The 22677-nt window shown below is 40.4% G+C and overlaps 6 protein-coding genes across 12 annotated transcripts; 4 read left to right on the top strand and 2 right to left on the bottom strand.

Moving 5' to 3' along the window:
- Window positions 1-135: 135 nt before the first annotated feature.
- On the top strand, window positions 136-4459 carry LOC140780061 (protein IQ-DOMAIN 31-like). Its single transcript, XM_073125374.1, has 7 exons — window positions 136-369; window positions 954-1089; window positions 1637-1924; window positions 2354-2557; window positions 2769-2828; window positions 2977-4006; window positions 4239-4459. The coding sequence occupies exons 2-7, from the start codon at window positions 1000-1002 to the stop codon at window positions 4268-4270; spliced, it is 1704 nt and encodes a 567-aa protein (XP_072981475.1). The 5' UTR covers window positions 136-369; window positions 954-999; the 3' UTR covers window positions 4271-4459.
- A 393-nt stretch (window positions 4460-4852) lies between these two features.
- Window positions 4853-5696, top strand: LOC140780074 (uncharacterized). Its single transcript, XM_073125401.1, has 2 exons — window positions 4853-5272; window positions 5363-5696. The coding sequence occupies exons 1-2, from the start codon at window positions 4868-4870 to the stop codon at window positions 5573-5575; spliced, it is 618 nt and encodes a 205-aa protein (XP_072981502.1). The 5' UTR covers window positions 4853-4867; the 3' UTR covers window positions 5576-5696.
- Window positions 5697-5877: 181 nt separating this feature from the next.
- LOC140780068 (uncharacterized) lies at window positions 5878-9164 on the bottom strand. The gene is made up of 10 exons (XM_073125388.1): window positions 8915-9164; window positions 8743-8804; window positions 8175-8318; window positions 7772-7882; window positions 7473-7668; window positions 7213-7271; window positions 6998-7050; window positions 6686-6908; window positions 6399-6507; window positions 5878-6290 (listed from the first exon to the last, which is right to left on the bottom strand). Exons 1-10 carry the CDS (start codon window positions 9147-9149, stop codon window positions 6028-6030), a joined length of 1455 nt encoding a protein of 484 aa, XP_072981489.1. The 5' UTR covers window positions 9150-9164; the 3' UTR covers window positions 5878-6027.
- A 328-nt stretch (window positions 9165-9492) lies between these two features.
- On the bottom strand, window positions 9493-11510 carry LOC140760428 (putative pentatricopeptide repeat-containing protein At5g40405). The gene has a single exon (XM_073097366.1). The coding sequence runs from the start codon at window positions 11469-11471 to the stop codon at window positions 9609-9611; it is 1863 nt and encodes a 620-aa protein (XP_072953467.1). The 5' UTR covers window positions 11472-11510; the 3' UTR covers window positions 9493-9608.
- Window positions 11511-13065: 1555 nt separating this feature from the next.
- On the top strand, window positions 13066-17470 carry LOC140761343 (serine/threonine-protein kinase PBL34-like). Of its 5 annotated transcripts, none has more exons than XM_073098625.1 (7): window positions 13066-13516; window positions 14292-14632; window positions 14749-14884; window positions 15381-15517; window positions 15601-15724; window positions 16204-16299; window positions 16639-17470. In XM_073098625.1, the coding sequence occupies exons 1-7, from the start codon at window positions 13312-13314 to the stop codon at window positions 17145-17147; spliced, it is 1548 nt and encodes a 515-aa protein (XP_072954726.1). In that variant the 5' UTR covers window positions 13066-13311; the 3' UTR covers window positions 17148-17470. The 5 variants fall into 5 exon arrangements, with proteins under 5 accessions (XP_072954726.1, XP_072954758.1, XP_072954734.1 ...); XM_073098633.1 differs by having other exon boundaries at window positions 13067-13516; window positions 14295-14632; XM_073098657.1 differs by lacking the exon at window positions 16639-17470 and having other exon boundaries at window positions 16125-16248.
- An 896-nt stretch (window positions 17471-18366) lies between these two features.
- On the top strand, window positions 18367-22594 carry LOC140761373 (hypersensitive-induced response protein 1-like). Of its 3 annotated transcripts, none has more exons than XM_073098685.1 (6): window positions 18367-18749; window positions 19876-20072; window positions 20461-20581; window positions 21233-21324; window positions 21404-21500; window positions 21890-22594. In XM_073098685.1, exons 2-6 carry the CDS (start codon window positions 19884-19886, stop codon window positions 22249-22251), a joined length of 861 nt encoding a protein of 286 aa, XP_072954786.1. In that variant the 5' UTR covers window positions 18367-18749; window positions 19876-19883; the 3' UTR covers window positions 22252-22594. The 3 variants fall into 3 exon arrangements, with proteins under 3 accessions (XP_072954786.1, XP_072954770.1, XP_072954778.1); XM_073098669.1 differs by having other exon boundaries at window positions 18368-18642; XM_073098677.1 differs by lacking the exon at window positions 18367-18749 and adding an exon at window positions 18942-19788.
- Window positions 22595-22677: the final 83 nt, after the last annotated feature.

Raw genomic sequence — 22677 nt, 5'->3', positions numbered from 1 at the left:
TCTTGGGCTCGGTTGGGGTGTCTCTATTGCGGGTCATTTTTTTCTAATGGTTTCGGTTGGGTACTGGGACCCACACTGTCTCAGCTCTGCATGCATTTCCGAAGCGCACACTCTTTTTTTTTTAGCTCTCTTCTCTTCTCTCTCACTTAAATTTAAGTTTTTGTTCAAAAATTTCTTTTTAGTTTCTTTTTTTTTCCTGGGTTTTATTTCTCATCTCTCAGATCTCCGAGCTTTATACTCTCTCTCTCTCTGATTTGTTTTGCTTTCTCCTCAGTTCTTTTTTTTTTTTTTCGTTTTTACTTATTTTCGGATTCGGAATGGAGGAGAGGTGAAAAGAACTAGGGTTTGGACAGCGGCTGGATTTCTCTGGTAAGCTTCCAGATCTATGGGATTATACAGCTCTTTTAGTTCGGATTTGTGTTTGTACTCGGTGCATTGGATTTTGCATGGCATTTACTTGATTCTTTTTAGCTATTTCCTTAGCGTGCAAATTTTTTCCTTAATTTTTGTATGATCTGAGTATTTGCTGGTTTAAGGAGTGGAGTAGAGGATATTTTAGTGAATCGAGCTTGGAGACAGATTTCTTTTTAATTTGGTGAACGATTGCTTTTAGGTGAGATATTAGGGTTTTCAAGCTTATCTGCCCAGCTGTTTTTGATGCAGCGGGAGATTTTTGAATGCAGTATGATGCCTCGGTTGATTTCTTTTCGTGATTCTCTTGTGTGTTATGTTTATACGATTTGGGGTGGAATATTTAGCTAGATCTCAGTCGTATTGGAACACCCGTGCTGTTTTCGAGTAAATTTTGATTTTTTTTTTTGGCAAACTTGGTTTACCTACACCTGGTAGCAATTTATAGATCCTTTTATTTTGCATTTCCTTTTGCTCTTTTAGACTATAATTTGACGTAATATTGGCAAATGTAGCTTTATATATTGATCTACGTTCTGCAGGCTTTGTTAGAAAGATTAGGAGCTAGGGAATTTTGTGCATTTGGACATGGGGAAATCTCCAGGGAAATGGATCAAGACACTGCTTTTTGGGAAGAAATCATTGAAATCTCAGACAGCGAAAGGGAAGGAAGTTCTGGTATGAATATGACTTGTTTCATTTATAGCCATGGATAATTATTTGTATCTTCGCTCATTAGTATTGTTATTATGCCAAGTGATCAGGATGAAGGATCCTTTGCACTGATTGCTGGCTTAGCAAGTACTTTCTACATTATTTATTGTCTTCTTATACTGTTGTTTAGGATAATTTTGCTAATGTTTTTATCTGCTCTGCCATTCTCTTATCTATGCTCTCCTTTAGATAACCTCTGACCAAGACTACTCTCTGGCAATTACATTATTAGACATGATTCTTATGAAATTTATGCTTTGTAAACAATAGTTAGTTTCTTTCTAGCTAATCTATCAGACAGTTTCAACTTAGCCTTGTTTAACTTACAAATATAAAAGTGGAAGCAACAATCATTTCCTGTTTCTACATTTTCTTGGTTCACTAAAGAATTGAGAAGATTTACTTTGATAGTTGCACTGTAAATACCCACACTATAGTTTCCATGTGTTCCCTATTTATATATGATATTCTGCCTGAGATCACTGGATGATATTTCATTTGTCAACTGCAGAAGGCTCCAAATAATAAAGGGTCTATTGGGGGGGAGGGACTTGCTTCTGCTGAAAATTCTCCAGTGATATCTGAACCAGTACTTGTCAGCACTCATAGCAATGGTACTATCCAGGCACTCGGAAAGGGGCAACTTTCCAATTCACCTTGTGACGGAGCACTTGTGCCAACCCATAGGCTAGATTCAGAAAAGCAAAGTGTTGCTGGATCTGATGAATCTAGCAATCCCGAAAAACTCAGAGAAGAGCAGGCTGCTACAAAGGCACAAGCTGCCTTTCGGGGGTATCTGGTAAATTTATCTGTGAAGTATGATTTCCTAATTATTTTTATGTCAGTTACCTCTATAGTGCCTAATAGATATGTTTCTAATACATGTCCAAAAATGATTTCCCTGGATATTATGTCTCTTTCTGCCTCTCTGACTTTAAAACACTGTTCCGTACATACACATGCATATAATTTGTTTGTGCATGTGATATGTGTCATTTTCAACTTCTTCTACAGCTGTTATGTGTTGCTTAAAATTTTCATGCTTTGCTGAGCATCTGCATCTACTTTATGCTTGTTATCTGTACTGCAATGACTAATATTAGGTTTGATTAATGCTGATTTATTTTCATGCCTTTAGCTTCATTCTTCTCATAGCATCATGTGCACTCCAGTTATAGTGTGTGTTTTTCAGTAGTGTGGTGCTGATGGTAGCATAATCTTGGTGCAGGCACGCAGAGCATTTCATGCGTTAAAAGGCATTATAAGGTTGCAAGCGCTTATCCGTGGACATTTGGTCCGAAGACAAGCCGTTGCAACTCTTCGTGCTATGCATGCAATCGTGAAGTTACAAGCATTGGTTCGTGGCAGACATGTTAGGCACTCTATTGTTGCTGTCGAAGTTGCCAAAAAGTTTTGGCAACAAAAGACTCTGGTAACTAGTTTTTTTCAGACTGAACTTTTTTTTCTCTGTTACTACCAAATCATTTTGATGTTACAAATGCTTTCATATGTTTTCTCCTCATCCATCAAGCATAAATAACTGATATCAGCTATGGAAGTTGCAATTTATATGAAATGCTTCATCTATTTGTAAATTCTTGATCTTAGTTTCATCTAAAGTGTGCTGTTTATCTTGTTTACAGGATAGTAAACCCTTGGACATCTGGAAGGAGAAATTTTCAACCAATTTATTTGTTCGCAAAGTAGGTTCAAATATGTTAGTTTTTAAGAATCATATAAAACTTGTCTTTGTATGCAGCTTCTTGAACATAAGTTATCCACTTATGAATTTGTTCATTCATTTCTCTTGTATTGGTTTGTCTCATGTTGTTTTCCTTTTATCATTCCTAGCTTCTTTCTTCGATGGCTGTTATAAAGCCTCTACATATCAAGTATGATCAAGGAAATCCCAATTCAGTCTTCAGCTGGCTGGAAAGATGGACAGTAACTCAATTTTGGAAGCCAATTTCTCAACCAAAAAAGCCTGCTGACTCAAAATCTCAGACAAGGAGGAGCCATTACGCTATGGAAACTGAATCAGGCAAATCAAAGCGCATAGTCAGAAGGCATACAGCTGCCACCTCTATAGCTGGTCAAACGAATGCAAATTCTGATCTTGAAAAAACAAAACATGGGCTGCGAAGACTTACTAACTCTCTTACCGATTCAGTTCAAGAACATCCTCAGAGTGAGCTTGAAAAGGTTAAACGTAATCTGAGAAGGATAACTAATTCTATGGCAGAGGTCTCTAACCAGCCAGAGGTTGAAAGTGAGAAACTAGCTCGTATTGTGCAGAAAGTGCCAAGTACTACTTCTGATATTCGAGAGCAGGGCAATGATGATTTCTTGGATAATTCCAAGAAAGATGCTATGCAAACAACTGAAAGCACACCTGAAATAAAAACATCTCCAAAAACTGTGACATCAGAAGATCAGATAGATGCAATCACTGATGTCAGTCCTGCTGCTGAATTAATGCAATTGCAGTGCATCGACAATGAAGACAATTCCATGGCAATGAGTGGAGAGATGATCTCCAAGGAAGACCAACTGTGCCTTGACAGCCAGAAAACCAACAAGAGGAGGTCCTCTTTTTCGGCAAAATCAGAGTACACAGAAAATGGTTTGCAGAACACACCAGTCCTGCCTAGCTATATGGCAGCCACTGAATCTGCAAAGGCAAAACTGCGGGGACAGGTTTCACCTAAGTTTGCCTCAGATCCAGTTGAAAAGAATGGGTTTACACGCCGTCATTCTCTGCCGTCATCTACCAATGGTAAGCTAAGCTCACACTCACCACGCACACAAAGACCAACCCAAGCTAGTGGTAAGGGGGCAATCAAGAGCGATAGACCTCTATTTTCATCAAGAGATGGAAGTGGTATGTAAAACCATCTCTTTTTCTGCTGTGTCTTTTGTTATCTGGAAACTTTCTTGACTAATGATATTTTCTTCGGAGTTTCCATAGCTTGACAATTCTTTCCTTGAGAATATAAATCCTTTTCATCTTCATTGTTTTTCATTATATAATATGACTTTTGGTTTAAGCAAATCTACCAGGCATATTACAATTGTGAAGATTGATTTCGAGGTTCAACTTTTTTGTGTCGCAGATAGAGCGATCCAAGTTGAATGGAGACGGTAACGTTGAAGAGAAGGAATTCAAAGTGCGCATCCTCATGAGTGGTAGATGTTGGAATCATGTCTATTGTTTTATTTGTGATGCAAAATTTATGCTTGTTATCCATAACTAGTCTTATGAAGAACTCAGTTTGTGGTGTGCCTGATGAATGATGACTATTATTTGCCTTTAAAATTTGAAACTCTTGTTGCATATCATCTACAAACCTTTTGCATTTGATTTTGAATTTTTTCCAAGTCACTGAGATGGAGATCATCCTAATATCAATAATTATCACTGGAACAGAGAACTCAATCGCTTCAATGTTCTTCAAAATTAGACTCAAACTAGGGACGTGTGGCTCTACTGCTTGTTTATGAGAGTTAGGGCGAAGGACAGTAACTAAACTTATTTTAATTGATATAATTTAACCATTATGCCCAATTTAAATGGCTTGAGTACAGTGTACTTTATACAAATAACAGTGTATTAAACCAGCACAACTGTGTAAAACAACAATTAGTAAGTAACAAATTTCTCCTAATTCTTCCATTAGAAAATAATTATCCATATGGGCCAAAATATAATCCTATTAAGGCCCATTGGGCCAACCAAAGCCGCATGGGCGGCGTAGCTTTTAAAGCCTTTGCCGTCCCGAAGCCGAAGAAGAGGAAGACCATCACCATGGATGCCGAAGCCGAGCAGAGGAAGGGGAACCTGATCGTGGAGGACGAACCCTCCGCAAACCCTAACCCTAGATCTGACGAAGCTAAGGCGCCGGAGGTGGAGGTGCACCTCTTCCGGCGAGGCCGTGGCCCGATCGACGTCTTCAAATCGAAGCTAGGCGGGTGGGACCAGAACCAGCTCGAAGTCCAAGACATCCTCGACAAGTACGCCTTCAAATCCATCTACGCCTTCAATTCCGCCTCGGGGAGAGGTGTCTCGATTCGATTCAATCCTAGGAACGGCCGATCCATGCTTCCCTACACCGATGGATCCGTGATTTTCATCGATGGAGAGCCAAAGGTGACTCATTTATTTTAGTTCCCCTCTAATTGATCTCAATTTCTCTTGGAATCGCTAGTTGTACGACTCTTTTCTTTCCCCTCCTTGTAGGATTCGCTGGTGAAACCCGTGACGAAGATTTTGGTGGGAGTAGCGCTGCTGACGCTTCTGATAACGCTCTTGTTTAGGGAGGCGCCGGCGTGGTTGAGAGCTTCGCGGTTCTCCGGCAGCAATTTCCCTCCTTGGATTCTGGCTTTAGCTGTCATAGTGTTTACTAGGATGAGGAAGCGAACTAAGGATGTGCTGAAGAAGTTTGGCTGGTAAAGTGTTTTGATTTGTGACAAAGATAACATCTTTGCCGAACATCAGAGATCTTTTTCGAAGGGTACTTCTGGGACCAGTGACTGTCCTTGAAAATTGCTAATTTCTTGAATCTTGTTGGTTATTTCTGTTGAAAGGCTTAAGAATTATATTATTTAGGTATTTTTCTTCCAGATTCCTGACCTTTTTATGTTTTTGCTATTTGCCTACTGGTATTTAGAATGAAGCAATAAGCTGTAGGTATTTTCTTTGTCGTTCATCTGCTTTAGGATTGTTAAAATATTCCTTCATTTCAACCATCGGAGTGAAGATAAATAGAGTTCCTCCATCTAATTGTACACCAAGAAATCCCTCAGCACGTTTGGAACTAGAAATCAGTGACCATGCGCATTATTACGAGATGGTCGAGGACATTAACTTTCATAGCAAAAGATTTGTTGTACAGACAAGAGTTCTCACTCGAATGGAACAGGTGCACCTTGCTTCTTGTTAACAATAGCCATTGCTAGATATCGAGTACCCATGCCGATAGGCGTCTGCTCCTCAGGGCCCTCCCAGAATGGAGCTTCGCCGTCTCCCACAAGTCGCCAATAGCCTGTTTGGACAGACTCTGCTTGTTCCTCGGTGCAATTTTGCAACAAGGCTTCCACTCGAAAGTTTATTCCAAGAGAACCCAATAATTGGGACTGAGTAATTGGTCCATGAACTGATATATCTTCTGCAGAAGTCACCAGAAAGATTAATTTGCATGTCAGTCATACTTATTACCGTAGGATAAATATACAGCTGAATAGAGCAGTAACTGTCTTTTGCCAACTATGCACACCTGAAACTTCTTCTGCTGAATGCCTGACAGAAGCAAAATCTACATAGGCACTCAGATCAGCTGATCCAGGGCTGTCTAGTATGTGAACAAATTTGTGCTTCCGAATAGCCTGCATATCCAGGTATAAGAACTTAACTTAAAATATGGAAGAGTTGATAATTACTATTTGCACATACGAGGATGCTCTACAAGATGATTCTATGTGAATAATAATAAAGGCATGCTTCTTTCATATGTCGAATGTTTGGTTATGAGCATCCAAAAATACTTCAGAAGAATACTCAAACCTGAAGACTATCCGAAATAACTCCATTTTTGCCGTAGTCAATAATAAGAGCCCCGCCACCATCCAGACTAATTCTCTTTGCAATTTGTTGAGTAAGCTCCATTGCACTGGGACTAACCTCAATATGTTCAAGCTTCTCTACTTCGTCAGGACTAGCCCATCCACGACGCTTGGCCAGGTAAAGTAAAGATGGAGTAGGCTGTGGAGATAAAACAAAGCGAAACCTGGCAGGAAGTGAGTATTACCTGCTTAATTGTGATCATATGGACAGTATGATAACTACTTTGCAAATAATCAACTGTTCAGTACTTACGACGAATCTTCTGACACATCTATCATCTTTTCACACCAGCCATGTGGAGTTCTCTGCAGTCAAAATTAAGAATGTAAAATGGCTGAAAACTTATCATCATCTTCCTGAATTCAGTTTCACCAAAATTTCAATAGTAGATGGCAGCTATGAAGGACTTGTTAGCCCAAAATTTGAGTAACAGCTGAAATAAATAATTCACCATCATGTTGACACACCTGAAACTGGTGGACTGGTAGTGCATCATAAAACTCATGTGCAATAATAATAGTTGGCACTGTACGCAAGAAAAGAAAAGAATTAAACCGTCAAATAGGAAAAGGAAACTTTGGAGTAGATTAATGAAAAAGGAAAGAATGAGTATATTTACTTTTAATATCCTAAAAGATACATAATTGTGAAAGGAAATTTTCTTATTTCAAAATAAAATCACTGAGAAACATGGAGACACAAGTAAATCATATTCAGTAGTTCGTACATCCTAATGGAACCTGTTCCAGAGAAGCATGCCAATAAATAGGAACTCCTGATAACGAGCTAACTGTCCTTTTTGTGCCATCCATATATTCATCTGTGCATTTCAATCTACTGTACTGAACCTTTTGTAAAGCAGGACTACACTCTACCATGTGAACATTAAGTGACTTATTAAAGTTCACAAACTTTGATGAACCCTGCAAGAACGTTTGAGCCCATATATTAAAGAAGTATCTTGAAAGTAAAATGTTGAGGACTAGGCTATAAAATGAATCATAACTTTGTAACGTTTTGCCTTACTCGTAATAGATCAGCCAGGAGGGTGCCACGTCCGGGGCCAAGTTCAATTAGATTCACACGCTCAGGTTGTCCCATCTGTTCCCAAAGGCACATAGTCCAAACACCAACCATCTAAAGCAAAACAACATCTTAAACTTTCATTAATTGATATTCAAGGTAATTGAAAAAAAGAAACCTTATATCTTTAACAATTTATGGTGGAAAGTTTGACCTCTTAACATGCTGATGATCTAGAATTTCTTCACGCTTAAAAAGAAAATTAGACCTTTACATCCTCATTTAGAGGCTTCTTAAGTTATACTAAAGAAATTTACGAGGTCCTTATTTCATTAATATTCAACAATTTACCCAGCTAATTGATTTCTAAATAAAAGAATAATAAATATGACACATAACTAATTACCTCTCCGAACATCTGGCTCACTTCGGGTGAGGTGATGAAATCGCCAGAAGCTCCAAATACATCTCGATTAATGTAATACCCCGAATGAGGATTTGTTAGAATTTCCTCCATATACTCTGCCACTGAAATTGGACCTCCACGAAACTATTGAACAAGGATAAGTGATAAAGAAGAAGAAGAAGAATTATATCGCACACATAATATCGTTCTGCTTGATGCAAATCTCATAATGGAAAATTGAAGGAAAAGGAACCACCAATACTAGTCAAAGAAAGATCTCTTCAGCGCAATTCAAATTTCAAGTATTATATTTTCTAGAATTCTACAGCTTGCAGACAAATGCAGGTTGGAAAGAAATCAAATGTCCACCCAAGCTGTAAAACTTGCAAATTTATATGCCCACTCGAGGGAAATTATGTATAACCCTATTCATGACATATAACACCACAAATTGATCTTTTAACAGTTCGAAACTACATTAACCAGAAACTGAACATCTACCATACTGGAGAAGCCAACAAAACATTAAGATAATAGATAATGCAACATGCAGGAGAAAAAAGGAAACCTTTATGATACTTTTGAGATGCTTAACGAGATCAGAATCTGACGAAGGCCCATGCGAATGCTCTTCCGGTCCGGGACCAACAGAGAGAGAGAAAGATAACACTCAGGTAAAGATTAACGAAACAACATAAAGCTCAGAAATTTAAGCGCGAAGGGATTCTCTCGTGGTCTACCTGGAGGATTGCACAACCCGGATCGATCGACCGAGATGGTCGCCCTTGGCACGGGATCTCGGAGATCCTCCTCATGGGCGTCGGCTTCTTGAGAGGAAGCTGGAGGATTTAGGATTTCGGAGGAGGACGAGAACCCTAGAACGCGGCGAGAAGAGAGAGAGGAGAAGGGTGGAATGGGGCGGACGAAGCCGTTAGAGAGGAGAGGAGAGAGTCGCGAGAGTGATCTCCGAAACATCGCGAGGGTAGAGGAGTAAGGAGAGAGAGAGGGGTTCTAGCTCCCCCTCTATAGGGCTTGTCTTACCGGGATCCGCTTGGATAGGATCCGAATCCGTCTAAGCGGATGTACCCGGCTCACCCAGAGTGGATCCGAGTCCGCTTAGAATAAACCACCCCTCAAATTGTTATTTTGCCAACTATACTCTCTCTCTCTCTCTCTCTCTCTCTCACTTCAGGTCCGGAATAATTTAATGTGCCCAGAAAACAAATTTGAATTAAATTTAAAAGCTATCAGAAAAATGATAAATTTGATATTTATATAGCTTGCAATTTTGGTGTGTTAATATAATAAATATTCTATGACTACAAACTTTCTGTTCTGCAAAACTTTGTTAACATATAAATTGTCATATGAATGTCCATCAATTATTTCTCTGGTGCTCAGCAATGCTAAGAAAGAAATCAGCAGAATAAACTGTCACCAGTAATCCATACAAGAACACAAGCCATCCTTAAAATGGTGAAACCTATTCCTATCCCTCACAATGATCTCCCTCTCAAAGACCTTTGATATCAACTTGGTGGAATCATGGCAATCCAAACACACTCTCAGGTTCTTCACAATCCTAATTGCCACACCTTCATCCAATGCAATCAACCCAAATGCAATGGCTAGCTTCTCACTATGCCAGCAAAGAGCATCCTCCTTCTCCTCCTCCTCGATATCAAACAACACCTCATTGGTCTTTGCTACATACCCTGCCAGCCTCAGCCTTCTTGACATCTCCCCCAGCATCAACTCAATCTCCCTGTATCTAGGATGGGATTTATCGCCTGCAAAGAACTCATGGACTTCACCTTTAACCTCTATAACACTGCACCCTGGTTCTTTCCTCACCCCTTTAGCCTTCATCAACTCCCTAACACTGCTGACACCCTTCCAGTTCCTTGAGTCGGCATAGATGTTCGACAACAGGACGTAAGCAGCATCATTCTTTGACTCGATCTCAATGACTTTACTCATCGCGTACTCACCCAATTCGATGTTTCCATGTATCCTACAAGCATTGAGCAGAGCCCCCCAAGCTCCGACATGCGGTTCAACTGGCATTGCATTGATGAAATTGACGGCATCCTCCACCCGCCCAGCTCGCCCATACAAATCAACCATGCAACCATAGTGCTCGTACCACGGCTCAATGCCATACTGAGCCATCATTGAATCAAAATGCTCGCGGCCCTTGTCTACCAATCCGGCCACACTGCAGCCCCGCAGTACTGACATGAACGTCACCCCGTTAGGTTCCACCCCACCTTCCTTCATCAGCTCGAACAGCTCAAGGCATTCCTTGCCGGCCCCATTCATCGCCAGCCCACCAAGTGCGCTACTCCAAGTGTAAACATTCCTCTCACGCATTGCCCAGAACACCTCCATTGCTCTCCTCACATTGCCGCACTTGGAGTACATATCAATCAGCGCGGTCCCGAGCGTCACTGTGATCCTAAGCTTGTTCTTCTGGACATACGCATGAGCCCACTTCCCCTGATCCAATGCACCCAAATGTGCGCAAGCAGTGAGTATCGACACCATCGTGGTCTCGCTGATACGGATGCCCTCCGCTTGCATCTCCGAGAAAAGCTCCAACGCCTCCCTCGACCGACCCACCTGGACGTACCCGGAAATCATCGCATTCCAAGAGACGGGGTCTCGTTGCGGCATTTCGTCGAACATTCCCCGCGCTAAGTCAACATCGCCACAACCGGCCAGCGCACTAACCATCGCAGTCCGGATGACCACGTCGGGCTCGTGTTCGATCTCGGCGTAGACGGCACGTGCGGAAAATGGGAGGCCGAGCTCGGCGTACATGTGGATGAGCCCGCTCTGCACGTGGGGGTCAGCGGCGAGGCCACGGCGGAGAGCGGCGGCATGGACGGCGGGACCTCCTCCTCCATCACCGCCGCCGCTGCCAGCCATGGAAGTGGCCGCGCGGACAAGGAAGTTGTAGGTGAAGTGGTCGGGGGAGAGGGAGAAGAGAAGGCGGCGATAAAAGTGGAAGGAGAGTAGAGGGGTTGGGCCCTTGGAATGGACCCGGATGAGAGAGTTGAGGGCAAAGAGAGAAGGGGGATGAGGCGAGCGGTCGAGGAGGAGGTGGGAGTAAGGGAGAAGAAGGGGAGAAGACAGGGCCAAGTCGGCGACGAGTTTGGCGTAGAGGGAGGAGTCGTTGAGGAAGCCGGCGACGAGTAAGTTGGCGTGGATTTGGTGGACTTGGGTGATGGTGATGGTGGAGTCAATTAGAGCCAATGGGTTGTGTCTCGAGATTAAATTTCTCAAGGATGTCATTTGGAAGAGAAAGAGGAGGCAACCAAAGTTTCATGCCAATTTGCATTTATTCTTCCCCACTAAATTACCAACCTTAACCGTAGATATTATGAATCTTCTTATACCAAAGTTTTAAGTCGTCGATGGTTGATTTAAGCTCTCTAATTTATATATAAGAGACGACTTAAGTCTTTTTGTTTGATCTATAATTAAACTACCGAATTCGAATGCACCTAAAATTATTTCTCTGGGGATGCCACCACTTTTGGTCAATGGATATGGTGGCCTCACCCAAAGGGAAAGCCTGCTGCAAGCTTCATCTACAGATTTCTCACGCCGGAGGAGGAGGAGCCTTGGGCCGGGTCGCGCGCCTTGTGGTAGTTGCGAGTAGCCCCAAGAGTATGCTTATTTTGTTGGAAGCTGGCCTGGCGACGGATTCTGACAGCTGCCTATCTTGTCAACCTCAACTTGGGCATTGAAGATGTGTGCAACCTATGTGGTCTTCACAGTGAGATTGTCACTCACCTTCTGTTCAACTGTCGGTTTAGCCAGGGAGTGTGGGCATATGTTGATGAGGAGCTTGGTGGCAACTCGGACCTTGCGGCGCAGGTGGATAAGGGTTGGCTGACGAAACAATGGATGCAGGCAAACCATGACGATCTTCAAGTTAAAGGGACTATAGCAGCGACGCTTTGGGGTATATGGAAACAGCGAAACAAAGCGGTGTTTAGAGGTGACTCCCTCCCAGCGTGCATAGTGGCCCGGCGAGCGCTCCAAATGGCAAAGGAATATAGAAAGGTGCCTAGAAGGGCTACAACTTCACCTCAACGACAAGTGATCCAGGTGAAGTGGAAATTGCCAACGTCGGGGTAGACAAAGCTTAATATAGATGTGGCACGGTTGAGTGGAAACTACCAAGGAGGGTTTGGAGCAGTCCTAAGAGATGCAGATGGCCGCATAATTGGTATTACCTGGGGGCCCACCCAAGGTGACTCAGCGCTGCAAACTAAAACGGGGGCGTTAATTAAGGGACTGAAAATGGTCTAGACAAACGGGTGTGAGAGGATTGAAGTGGAAATGGATTCGGCTATCCTGACATAGATATGTGACAGGAAGCTGGAATGTCCGTGGAGAATCTGGGGTGCGGTGAGTGAATGTCTCAGAATCTTGGATGGGTTTACAGACATGGTTATCCGAAATATTTACCGGAAAGCCAATCGAGTGGCAGACTAGGCTGTCAAACGTAGTCAGTTTATGGCTGTAGTTTTTGAGCAAGGGCATATTGAGGAGCTCCCCTTGGAACTTTGTACTCTCCTCAATTTTGACTGCTCGACGGAGTCCCTAAGTCGGGTGGTCCTAATATAAGCCGGCTTCAGCTTCTTTGATTAAAAAAAAAATTTATTTCTATAATCGAACGGTAGATATTAGATTCTCGCATAAAAGATACATAAACGGACGTCTGTATGAGTGCGCCGCCCGCAACAATTCTTTTTTTATTTTTTTGTTGCCAAATTCCCACTGCTTGCCCGAGCTGCCCGACATCCTGCACTCTCGTCCCTCATGCCCCTGCCCGACTTGCCCGTTCTTTTCTCGCCACTTCTCCATACCCACACTCTTCCTCCCTCCCTTTCTCCTCTGTTATCACCCCCCTCACTTTAACCCACCGCACACCTCTCGAGAGGATTCCAGGAGGAATTTGGAGCTCAGAGCGGATCAACTCATGGGGGGGCCTTGGGGGTTGCTGATTGGTGTTAGTTTTCCGGGTTTCTCTACGGAAACCGGAGAAGTTAAGTGGGCTTGTGGAGATTCTTGAGGCTTTTGAGCTGGTTGATGGGATTTTGAGGAGCTCGGTGTGGGGAAGATGGGATTAGGGCTGGACGAGGTGCAGTTTGAGGGATGGGAGAGTGTGGGGAAATCGAAGGAGAAGAGCAGGAAGAGGAAGAAGAAGAAGACGGGTCGGACAAGAGAGAAGAAGGGCTGTTGGATTAAGTTCCGGTTGATGGGGAGTTGCATCTCGTCGAGATCCAAGGTGGATACTTCTATCAGCAGCGCCAGCACCCATTTTGGTAATTTACTCGCTCTAGATTGTTAGTTTCTTGTACTTTTGTTCTATTTTTAGATGCAATGCTTGTCATTGGGGCTATTGCTTTGTTTTATGCTTTAATTTTTTTGAATAATGTGGATGATGTTAACTCTATACTGCTGGGTGTGTTGTGCTCGACTTTATTGTTATTGGCATCTTGAGAACTAAACACATATTGTTAGGGAAGTTCTCATTTTGCTTGCAGATTAGAGCGATGGAGTTTTTTTTTCGTTGCAATTTTAGTGTATTCTTCTTAGTCCGAAACTTATCTTGGCTTGCATCGCTAAGTGCAGAACAGAGGTTCACAAATAGTTAAAAAAAAATCCTTCCTGGTGGTGCATTTGCGTACTCTTACTGTGTTACACTTTTTTTTTTGCGATATAATGTGTGTATTTGCACTTGATAAGCTGCGAGCACTTAGATATGAAAGTATTCAAATGGTTGACTAATCTAGGAAACATCAGTTCTCGCACAGATGTGATCTGTCAACTCTTTTGGAGTCTACTAATCTTTATGGTGGTGCTTTAGCTGACTCCATGTTGTTGGGCAAGAAGCTCAGCTGATGATGAATGATGATATTTGTTGGAGGCTCAGACGCTTACAAGAAAGTTTCAGAATTCATTTTATTGTTACTCTATTGATATGCATGGTTTGCGTGCTTAGCTTTTGTGAATTTTACCTGGTTGAAAATTTATTGTTTCTGTAGTTTCTAATTCTTTCAAGTTACACCTTAAAATGTTATTTTATGCATCAATCAGCAGAAAGTAGATCGACAAATGATGATAGCCGGGGTCAACGAGTTGGACAAGTAGTTTGTGGTTCGACAACCACCAGTAATACTGAAAGTATTTCATCTACCTCTAAGATAGGAGAGGATCTGAAAGTAGCTTCTCAGTTGCGTAAATTTACTTTCAATGAACTTAAATATGCTACCAGAAACTTTAGACCTGAGAGTCTTCTTGGAGAGGGAGGCTTTGGTTGTGTATTTAAGGGATGGATTGAGGAGAACGGAACTGCTCCTGTGAAACCTGGTACAGGACTAACAGTTGCTGTCAAAACACTCAATCATGATGGGCTTCAAGGGCATAAAGAGTGGGTGGTATGTCTTTTCCCAACTCCTATTTTGAGTTATTAACTGATAATGCAGCAAGATTATGTCTTACTAATTTATCCAGTCACTAGCAAGTTTGCATTTATATCAAATTTTGTTTGCAGGCAGAAGTTAATTTCCTTGGTAACCTTCAACACCCGAATTTGGTGAAGTTGATTGGATATTGTATTGAAGACGACCAAAGGCTGCTAGTCTATGACTTTATGCCCCGTGGAAGTTTAGAGAACCATCTGTTTAGAAGTAGGTGACTAACCTTTTTCTTGGAATAAATTGTCACTTATCTTGCTACTTTCATTGTTTTTTCCTTCTTTTTCTATAGTGTATATTGTTTGCTGCTATTTTTAGCATTTAACAAATATAGTTCAGAAAACAGCTGTTTTGCATTACTTGGCATCTTTCTAGCTCTCTGATGTTACAAGTGTCAAGGATGTTCGATACTAAATGTTGTCAAATGATGGATTTGTTTTTTATGGTTATACTGCAGACATCCCCTCCATTTGCCTTTCTCCTTTCCTCTCTTCCCTCTATGTTCTTCCATCTCTCTCTCTCTCTCTCTCATCTAGGCAGAGCGTGACAAAAGAAGTACCATGGTTTCTTCATCCATGGATATGGAATGATAGAGAGGAAAGAGCCTTCTTTCCAGCTCCATTTTCCTTCAATGGCTTTTAAATTTCTTGGACTACTTTATTGCCTTTATTTGAGTTCATCTGTGATTGACCATTATATGATACAACAGGATCGCTGCCTCTCCCGTGGTCCATCAGAATGAAGATTGCACTTGGTGCAGCAAAGGGCCTTGCATTCCTTCATGAAGAAGCTGAATCTCCAGTAATATATCGTGATTTTAAAACATCAAATATTTTGCTGGATGTGGTATGTAAGGAATCCTTGAGTATATTCTTTCTTTTGTCCTTCATCCCTGTGATTACTCATTCTTGCAATCGTACCTCTTTCAGGATTACAATGCTAAGCTATCAGATTTTGGTCTGGCCAAAGATGGTCCTGAGGGTGATAAAACTCATGTGTCAACACGAGTTATGGGAACATATGGGTATGCAGCTCCAGAGTATGTAATGACTGGTAAGTTCATCATTGGTTGGTGCTGCCTTTTCTGAAGTAATGTTGAAGTTGATCTTAACAAATGTGTCCTAATTTTATGTCTACTGGAACATTTGGACTAATGAATTGGTATGTGCTTTTGAGATGTGTTCTCTTATGTTTCATTCAATCTTGCCTCTGCTTATTATATTTTGTTAGTTTCTTGTTAGCATGCTTTAACCAATTGGGACTTGACCAGGACTTTGCAATGGAATAATCTTTAAGTCACAGCGCCTTTCATATCAATTAATCCTGCCACCAGAATCTATTAATATATTGTAATAGGAAGTGCACTAAATCAATTCTGTAGTCTATTTTTACTTAAAATTGGATGTTTACTTTTATTGTCTTTAAGTGAAAATTTTTAGCTAATATGTTTCAGGAGCATCAGAAAAACTTATTCGCAAGGGTGGATGTCATATGAAACAACTGGCTGACTTCTAACATTTTGCTGATTTTAGTGTATTGGTTGCAAATCTATTGCTTGAAGGGAAGTTCCTTTGACAAACTATGGGAAGATGGAATCTGGAAATCAAAGGGATCTCTACATTGTACTAGTAAGATAGATGAAGATTGAAGCTTGAGAATATATTTCTTCATGCTTTTTACAGTGAGAATATTTGTAGGGTTTGGATGACTTTAGTGAAATAAATTTAGTAGAGTATTAGCAATTGCTTTATTTAGGATAGGAATGAAGTAGTGTATTAAAGTGCACTGAGAAGAAATACTTGAGCTTCCTTTGGTCCCCTACAATCTGTTAAGTAAGACAAGGTAGATGAAGCATTTGTATATAAACATTCTGGAGGAGATCTCCAACTTTTCACTGTTTATTTTCAGGTTTTAACTAACATTCTGGATTCCAAACTATATCAACTTTAATTCTTTCCTGTTTGTAGGTCATCTGACATCAAAGAGTGATGTCTACAGTTTCGGCGTTGTGCTACTTGAAATGATGACAGGTCGAAGGTCAATGGACAAAAACCGGCCAAATATGGAGCACAATTTGGTGGAATGGGCACGTCCCCACCTTGGAGAAAGGCGGCGTTTCTACAGGCTTATAGATCCTCGGCTGGAGGGCAACTTTTCTGTAAAAGGTGCCCAAAAGACAGCCCAGCTTGCACATGCCTGCCTCGGTCGCGATCCCAAGGCTAGGCCTCTCATGAGCCAAGTAGTGGAAGTTCTCAAACCACTTCTTAATCTTAAAGACATGGCCAGCTCTTCCTACTTCTTCCAAACTATGCAAGCACAACGTTTAATGCATGCCAGCAGTTCTAATGGGAGGAATGGCCTTAAATCACAGAATTCATTGACAAGGAATGCACCACAGCCCATGAGGAGCCTCTCAAATGGTCCACATGCTTCTCCATACCGCCAATCGCCGAAGCCCAATGGAAAGAAGCCGTAACTACATCCTTTTCTTTTGATTAGCCGAGAAATCCAGAACCTGGTTGAATCAAGAATTATGTGTGCAGGCGGTGATCTGCAAACTTCTGGTGATAGAACTCTTAAACGGTTTATTTCACCTTTTAATTGAAGTAAAAGAAAAACACTTATCTGTTTCATGATAAAGGTTCCTTGAGTTACAAGGGAATTGTGTAACCTTCGACGCAGATAAGTTATCTGAAATGTAACTGTGAGAGAATACTTATCATGCTACCCTCAGATAATTTATCTGAAATGTAACTGCGAAAGAATATTTATGATGCTACCCTCTTTACTGTTTCCAAATTTCATACCCTTTACATTAGATTAGTGATTTATTGTTAACTACTACTCTTAAACACTCAGCTGGGCTGTCAGATATAGAACAACATATGGAGAATTGCATCTTCTTATTCATATCAGTGCATTAGGATTACAGTCTTTACGTATGGATCAGATAACGATGCCTTTGGTTTACATTTTGATGGTGTTGGTCAAGTGATACTTACTATTGTGGAAATGCCTTCAACTGAACTGGGGATTCTTTTAGCATATTTTGTAGAACTAGTATTTCTCTAAAAGAACATTGCTTTGGCCATTGGGCACTTAAAATTAGTAAATTTACGTCCAATAATACTGTGAATGACTAGTATAGTTCTTATATCTGATGGCCAATTACTAATTTACCCCTTAAGCATAGAAAGAATGCTCTTTTTTTGGGTGCATATATAACCCTCAAAATCTTCTTGTTTGCTTGCATAGCTCTCTAACTTCGTATTAGCGTGAATACCCTTCAAAATCTATTACGGATGGATGCCTTTCTACTTAATTTCTGGTAACTACTAGAATCCGAGGCATTAAATGAATGAAATTACAAAGACGTCTTTATTTTGAGAGCAATCATTATTCAAAGAAAAAATATATATATATATATATCCTTCTACAACCGTTGGTTAGGTGACCGATTGCATCACTAATTAAGTTTCAATAGAACACTGCGACGTGTTTGTTAAAAAGAAAAATACTGTTGATTAACTTTAATATATATATATATATATAAATTAAAAAATAAAGCTTTATTAAAGAGTACGCCTGAAAAAGAAAACCAGTGTTTTGAGGAATTTACATATAAAAATCAACTTCCAAGATCTTTGAAAGAAGAAATATTCTTTAATCAGTGGGCTAGTTGGCGAAAACTACGTTTCAGTAGTAGTGCGGCCGGGGTCCACACCGGTTTCCTCGCTAGCGACTGCAACGCGGTGTACTTACCGCATGTTTTTAATCTTTACCCTTCATTTCGAGGAGCTGTGCGAGCGGGGCACAGAGACTACAAGGAGGAGAGCCCTTTCTACTGTCGGGTAACTGTCGAAGGTTCTTCGACGCCTCTTTCGTATCGAGTTCCATCTCGGCTCTATAAAAACCGGTTCCTAGCTCCGGTTCCTTGTTCGCGTGGAGATAGTACTCATTCCTGTGGTGAGGTGAGAGAACTTCTTGCTTTTCTCGTTTTTATGTTTTAACCCGATTCCTTTCGTCGATCTCTTTTGCTTGTTGGAGTTCTCGCTCGCGATCATCAAGGATTGGAATGGTTTGTGACTCTGATTCTCTTCGATTTCGTGGATGAGGTCTTGATATGGTTTTGATTAATCTTCACGTAATTTAACACTGAGGAGGAATTTCTGGATAAGATCGTGTTGACTGATGCTGTTATGATCAACGTCAGGGTGGAGGAATTGAAAATTCTTGTATGCAGGCTGATCCCTATTGGGTAATTGCTGAAGTTGAAGGAATAGTGTCGGTATTCTATTTGTTTTTTTTTATTGCTCGGATGTTATATCTACAAATATCTGCGGTATGATTGGCAGCAATAGGTTGTGACATTCTGATCATTGGTTAGGTGGATGAGCCTTGTTGGATGTATGTTGGACTTTCAAACGGTTCTTTGGCTTAATTGACTTCATGGCTGCTTGACTATTCAAGGGTCAGGAGTAAATTGTCACTTGTCCTTGGATGTTATATCTACAAATATCTGCCGTATGATTGACAGCAATAGATTGTGATATTCTGATCATTGGTTAGGTGGATGAGCCTTGTTGGTATTTGGATGTATGTTTACCTTTCAAACGATTGCTTTGCTTAATTGACTTCATGGCATTTTAACCATTCAAGTGTCAGGAGTTTAATTGTCACTTGTTCTTCATCTCCATTCTGCCGTGTTCATGTGTTTCAGTGACAATTCTCTTTGATCCCTCCTAATACATATCCATTCTTTTAACATCTGCTATTCTTCTGTCATACTTCATTCTATTTTAGTTAGTTTCATATGTTCTTGCTGTATGCAGAAGGATATGTGTCATTGAACAAATATCACTCGTTCTCCACATGGAGAGATTGTTTACTTTCCTTGTCCAAAATGTTGGCCTGCAACTCATTCTCCTTGTGATTCTTTAGTTACCACTACAGACATGGGGATTCTCGAGCCTATGCATCTTGTATGAATTAGAGGAGCCAGCGTCATTGTTTGCTTTGTCTCATAATGTTTATAGATTGAGCTGTGTTACTGAATGTAGCTTAGATAGCTTCAAGAAAGAATTAGGAGAAGTCAGGTGACTGGTAAAGTTGGGGAGGTTGTAAGATGAGAAGAATTACAAATACAAACTTCTAGATAAGAGTTGTTAGAAAAATATGAATAATTATTTTTTTCATCTATATAGATAAAGACATGGGGCAGGTGTTCTGTTGCGTTAAAGTGAGCCAATCAACTGTAGCTGTTAAGGAGACTTTTGGAAAATTTGATGAGGTGCTTGAGCCTGGATGCTACTTCTTGCCGTGGTGCTTAGGAAGGCAGATAGCTGGTTATCTTTCACTGCGTTTGCAACAACTTGATGTCCGTTGTGAGACAAAGACAAAGGTCTGTCCTCCTTGAGCTCATTTAATTTGGTGTCTTGTATTCTGGAAAGGAATATACCTGGGTCATAAAGCAATTTCATAGTGCTTTTATAAATCTGCACAGTGATCTTGAAATTCCTCCTGTCATTTTACTCATTTGGCTCATGCATTTCAATTGAGATATCAACGAAGAACGTATGTCAGGAACTTACTTATTTAGGAGTGATATTGCAATAGAATATAGCATATGCAAAATAGATTTTAAAGATTCAATATATCACTTTGATTATGTCATTTCCCATGCCTGTTCTTCTATTGTGCCTCATAAATATCAAAGGCAACATGCATATCATGGTCCTTTAAAACTAAGATTCTCTATGATTCTTATATAAGTCTTCCTTCTGGTTCAGGATAATGTGTTCGTCACAGTTGTTGCATCGATACAATATCGTGCCCTTGCTGATAAGGCATCTGATGCTTTTTATAAGCTTACCAATACAAGGGCGCAAATACAGTCTTATGTTTTTGATGGTAAGGTTGCCATTGGGCTGGTTTAATTTTATTCTTGAGATTATATGCAATTGTGTTTTCTTGGTGATACTTTTGTAGTTTATGGAACCTTTTAAGGTTTGTGCATTGTGAGGCAAAGTCGCCTGAAGGCCCTAGAGTTCTTGATCTACTTTTCCTTTATGTATCATGACGTTGTTCTTCAATTATATTTTTCTGTTAAAGAAATTTATTTATTTATCCTACCAATGTATCAGAGTCTTTTGTACCTGAAATGATTAGTAGTTGTGAAGGTAGGTGTCTATAATGCTTAAATTAAACAGAGTAATATTTGTGATTTCTTACCCTTATGTCAAGGGATAACAAACTTTCAACAATTAAATCAAACCACTTCTACAGTCATATATATTTTGATTTTGGAAAAGGCAAGCTGAATTACTCAATTGGAAGAGGAAATGAATCAATGATTTTCTGCTTCCTCTTTATCACTACTTGCAGTTTGATTTTTTTTTTCATTTCGTGACTCGTAAGGATGCATAGTATGAGCGGTTTTCCATTAGCAACTAGGTAGAGCCATAGAACCTTTTTGAGGGTAGAAGGGTGTAATTATCAAGTTTAACGACATATCGGATTTACAAAACATAAATATAAATGAACCTATGTTTTGCTGTTTAGTCATCAGGGCTACCGTTCCAAAGCTGGGTTTAGATGATACATTCGAGCAGAAGAATGATATTGCAAAAGCTGTGGAAGATGAACTTGCAAAGGTAATCAATGTTTTTTTTTTCTTTGGTGCTACTTTGCATCTTATAACTTATTGAATGATCGAATTTCTTCATTATATAGGCAATGTCTACGTATGGTTACGAGATTGTTCAAACACTCATTGTTGACATTGAGCCTGATGTGCATGTTAAGAGAGCAATGAATGAGATTAATGCAGGCAAGAAATGACATATCTTTGTTAAATGCACTTAAAATTCTTAATTTCCATCTTCAGATTCTATGATTTGGTTTCTTGGAGATGATCTTTCATTTTAAATTGACTGTTTCTTGTTTATAAAGTATCCAACTTTTGAGATAATATTTAGAAGAATTTGTAGAGGTGTGTTCCTTAATGTATTCAAATTTTAGGGTCCACATTTAGTGTCCTGAGATCAGTATCAGTTGCATAAATTCTTATTTTGTACTATGAGAGTATGAGGTGGAAACTACTGTTGTTCTGCTGCAGATAACATTGGGTTTAATTGTAAAAAATGTTTGGCACCTACATATAGAGGTAAAAGTTCGTTTTCCTGCAGACCCTTTTAACCTTATTAGTCTTTGCAACAGCTGCAAGGATGAGGGTGGCTGCCAATGAAAAAGCTGAAGCTGAGAAGATACTGCAGGTTAAGAGAGCTGAAGGAGATGCAGAATCCAAGTACTTAGCAGGACTTGGTATTGCAAGGCAACGCCAAGCCATAGTTGATGGGCTGAGGGATAGCGTGCTTGCTTTCTCAGAGAATGTGCCCGGCACCTCCGCGAAGGATGTCATGGACATGGTGCTGCTGACTCAGTACTTTGATACCATGAAGGATATCGGGGCCTCCTCTAAGTCTTCAACTGTGTTCATTCCCCATGGGCCCGGGTCTGTCAGGGACGTAGCTTCACAGATAAGGGACGGTCTCCTTCAGGCAAACACCTCTCACATGTGAGGAGTACGATGAAAAGAATCGAGTTTTCTAGTGATGGTTTAGCTGGCGAACTGCTTCAGTATTCGTATTCTCGTGATTGTCTTTTCAATGCATGTGTCTCAGGCAAAATAATGGAGACAGAATATTGGGATATGATGTGCATATTATATGTCTAGGTTGAAATCTACTGAAATAGAAGATGTTTCTTAGGAGAGTAGTTCTTTAGCTTGCTGTTCTTGTTCATTAAGGTCACACTCAGAGATCCTGTAAATATTAAGCCTGCAATTTGGCATCTGAAGCCAACAAACTTTGTAAGTGATTGTTCTAAGTATTAATCATACTGCTGATTGATAGTTATTTCTAATGCTACTCGCGCAATTCTAGTGCAGAAAAGCTACAGGAGTAATTAAGCTGCCTGCTTATGTCTCATCATTTGTTTTTACTCAT

Source organism: Typha angustifolia, chromosome 1, assembly GCF_048772165.1.
Source record: "Typha angustifolia cultivar Huaian chromosome 1, ASM4877216v1, whole genome shotgun sequence".
NCBI classification, from domain to species: domain Eukaryota; kingdom Viridiplantae; phylum Streptophyta; class Magnoliopsida; order Poales; family Typhaceae; genus Typha; species Typha angustifolia.
The sequence above is the reverse complement of the archived record's forward strand: the minus strand, read 5'-3'. Positions and strand labels throughout refer to the sequence as shown.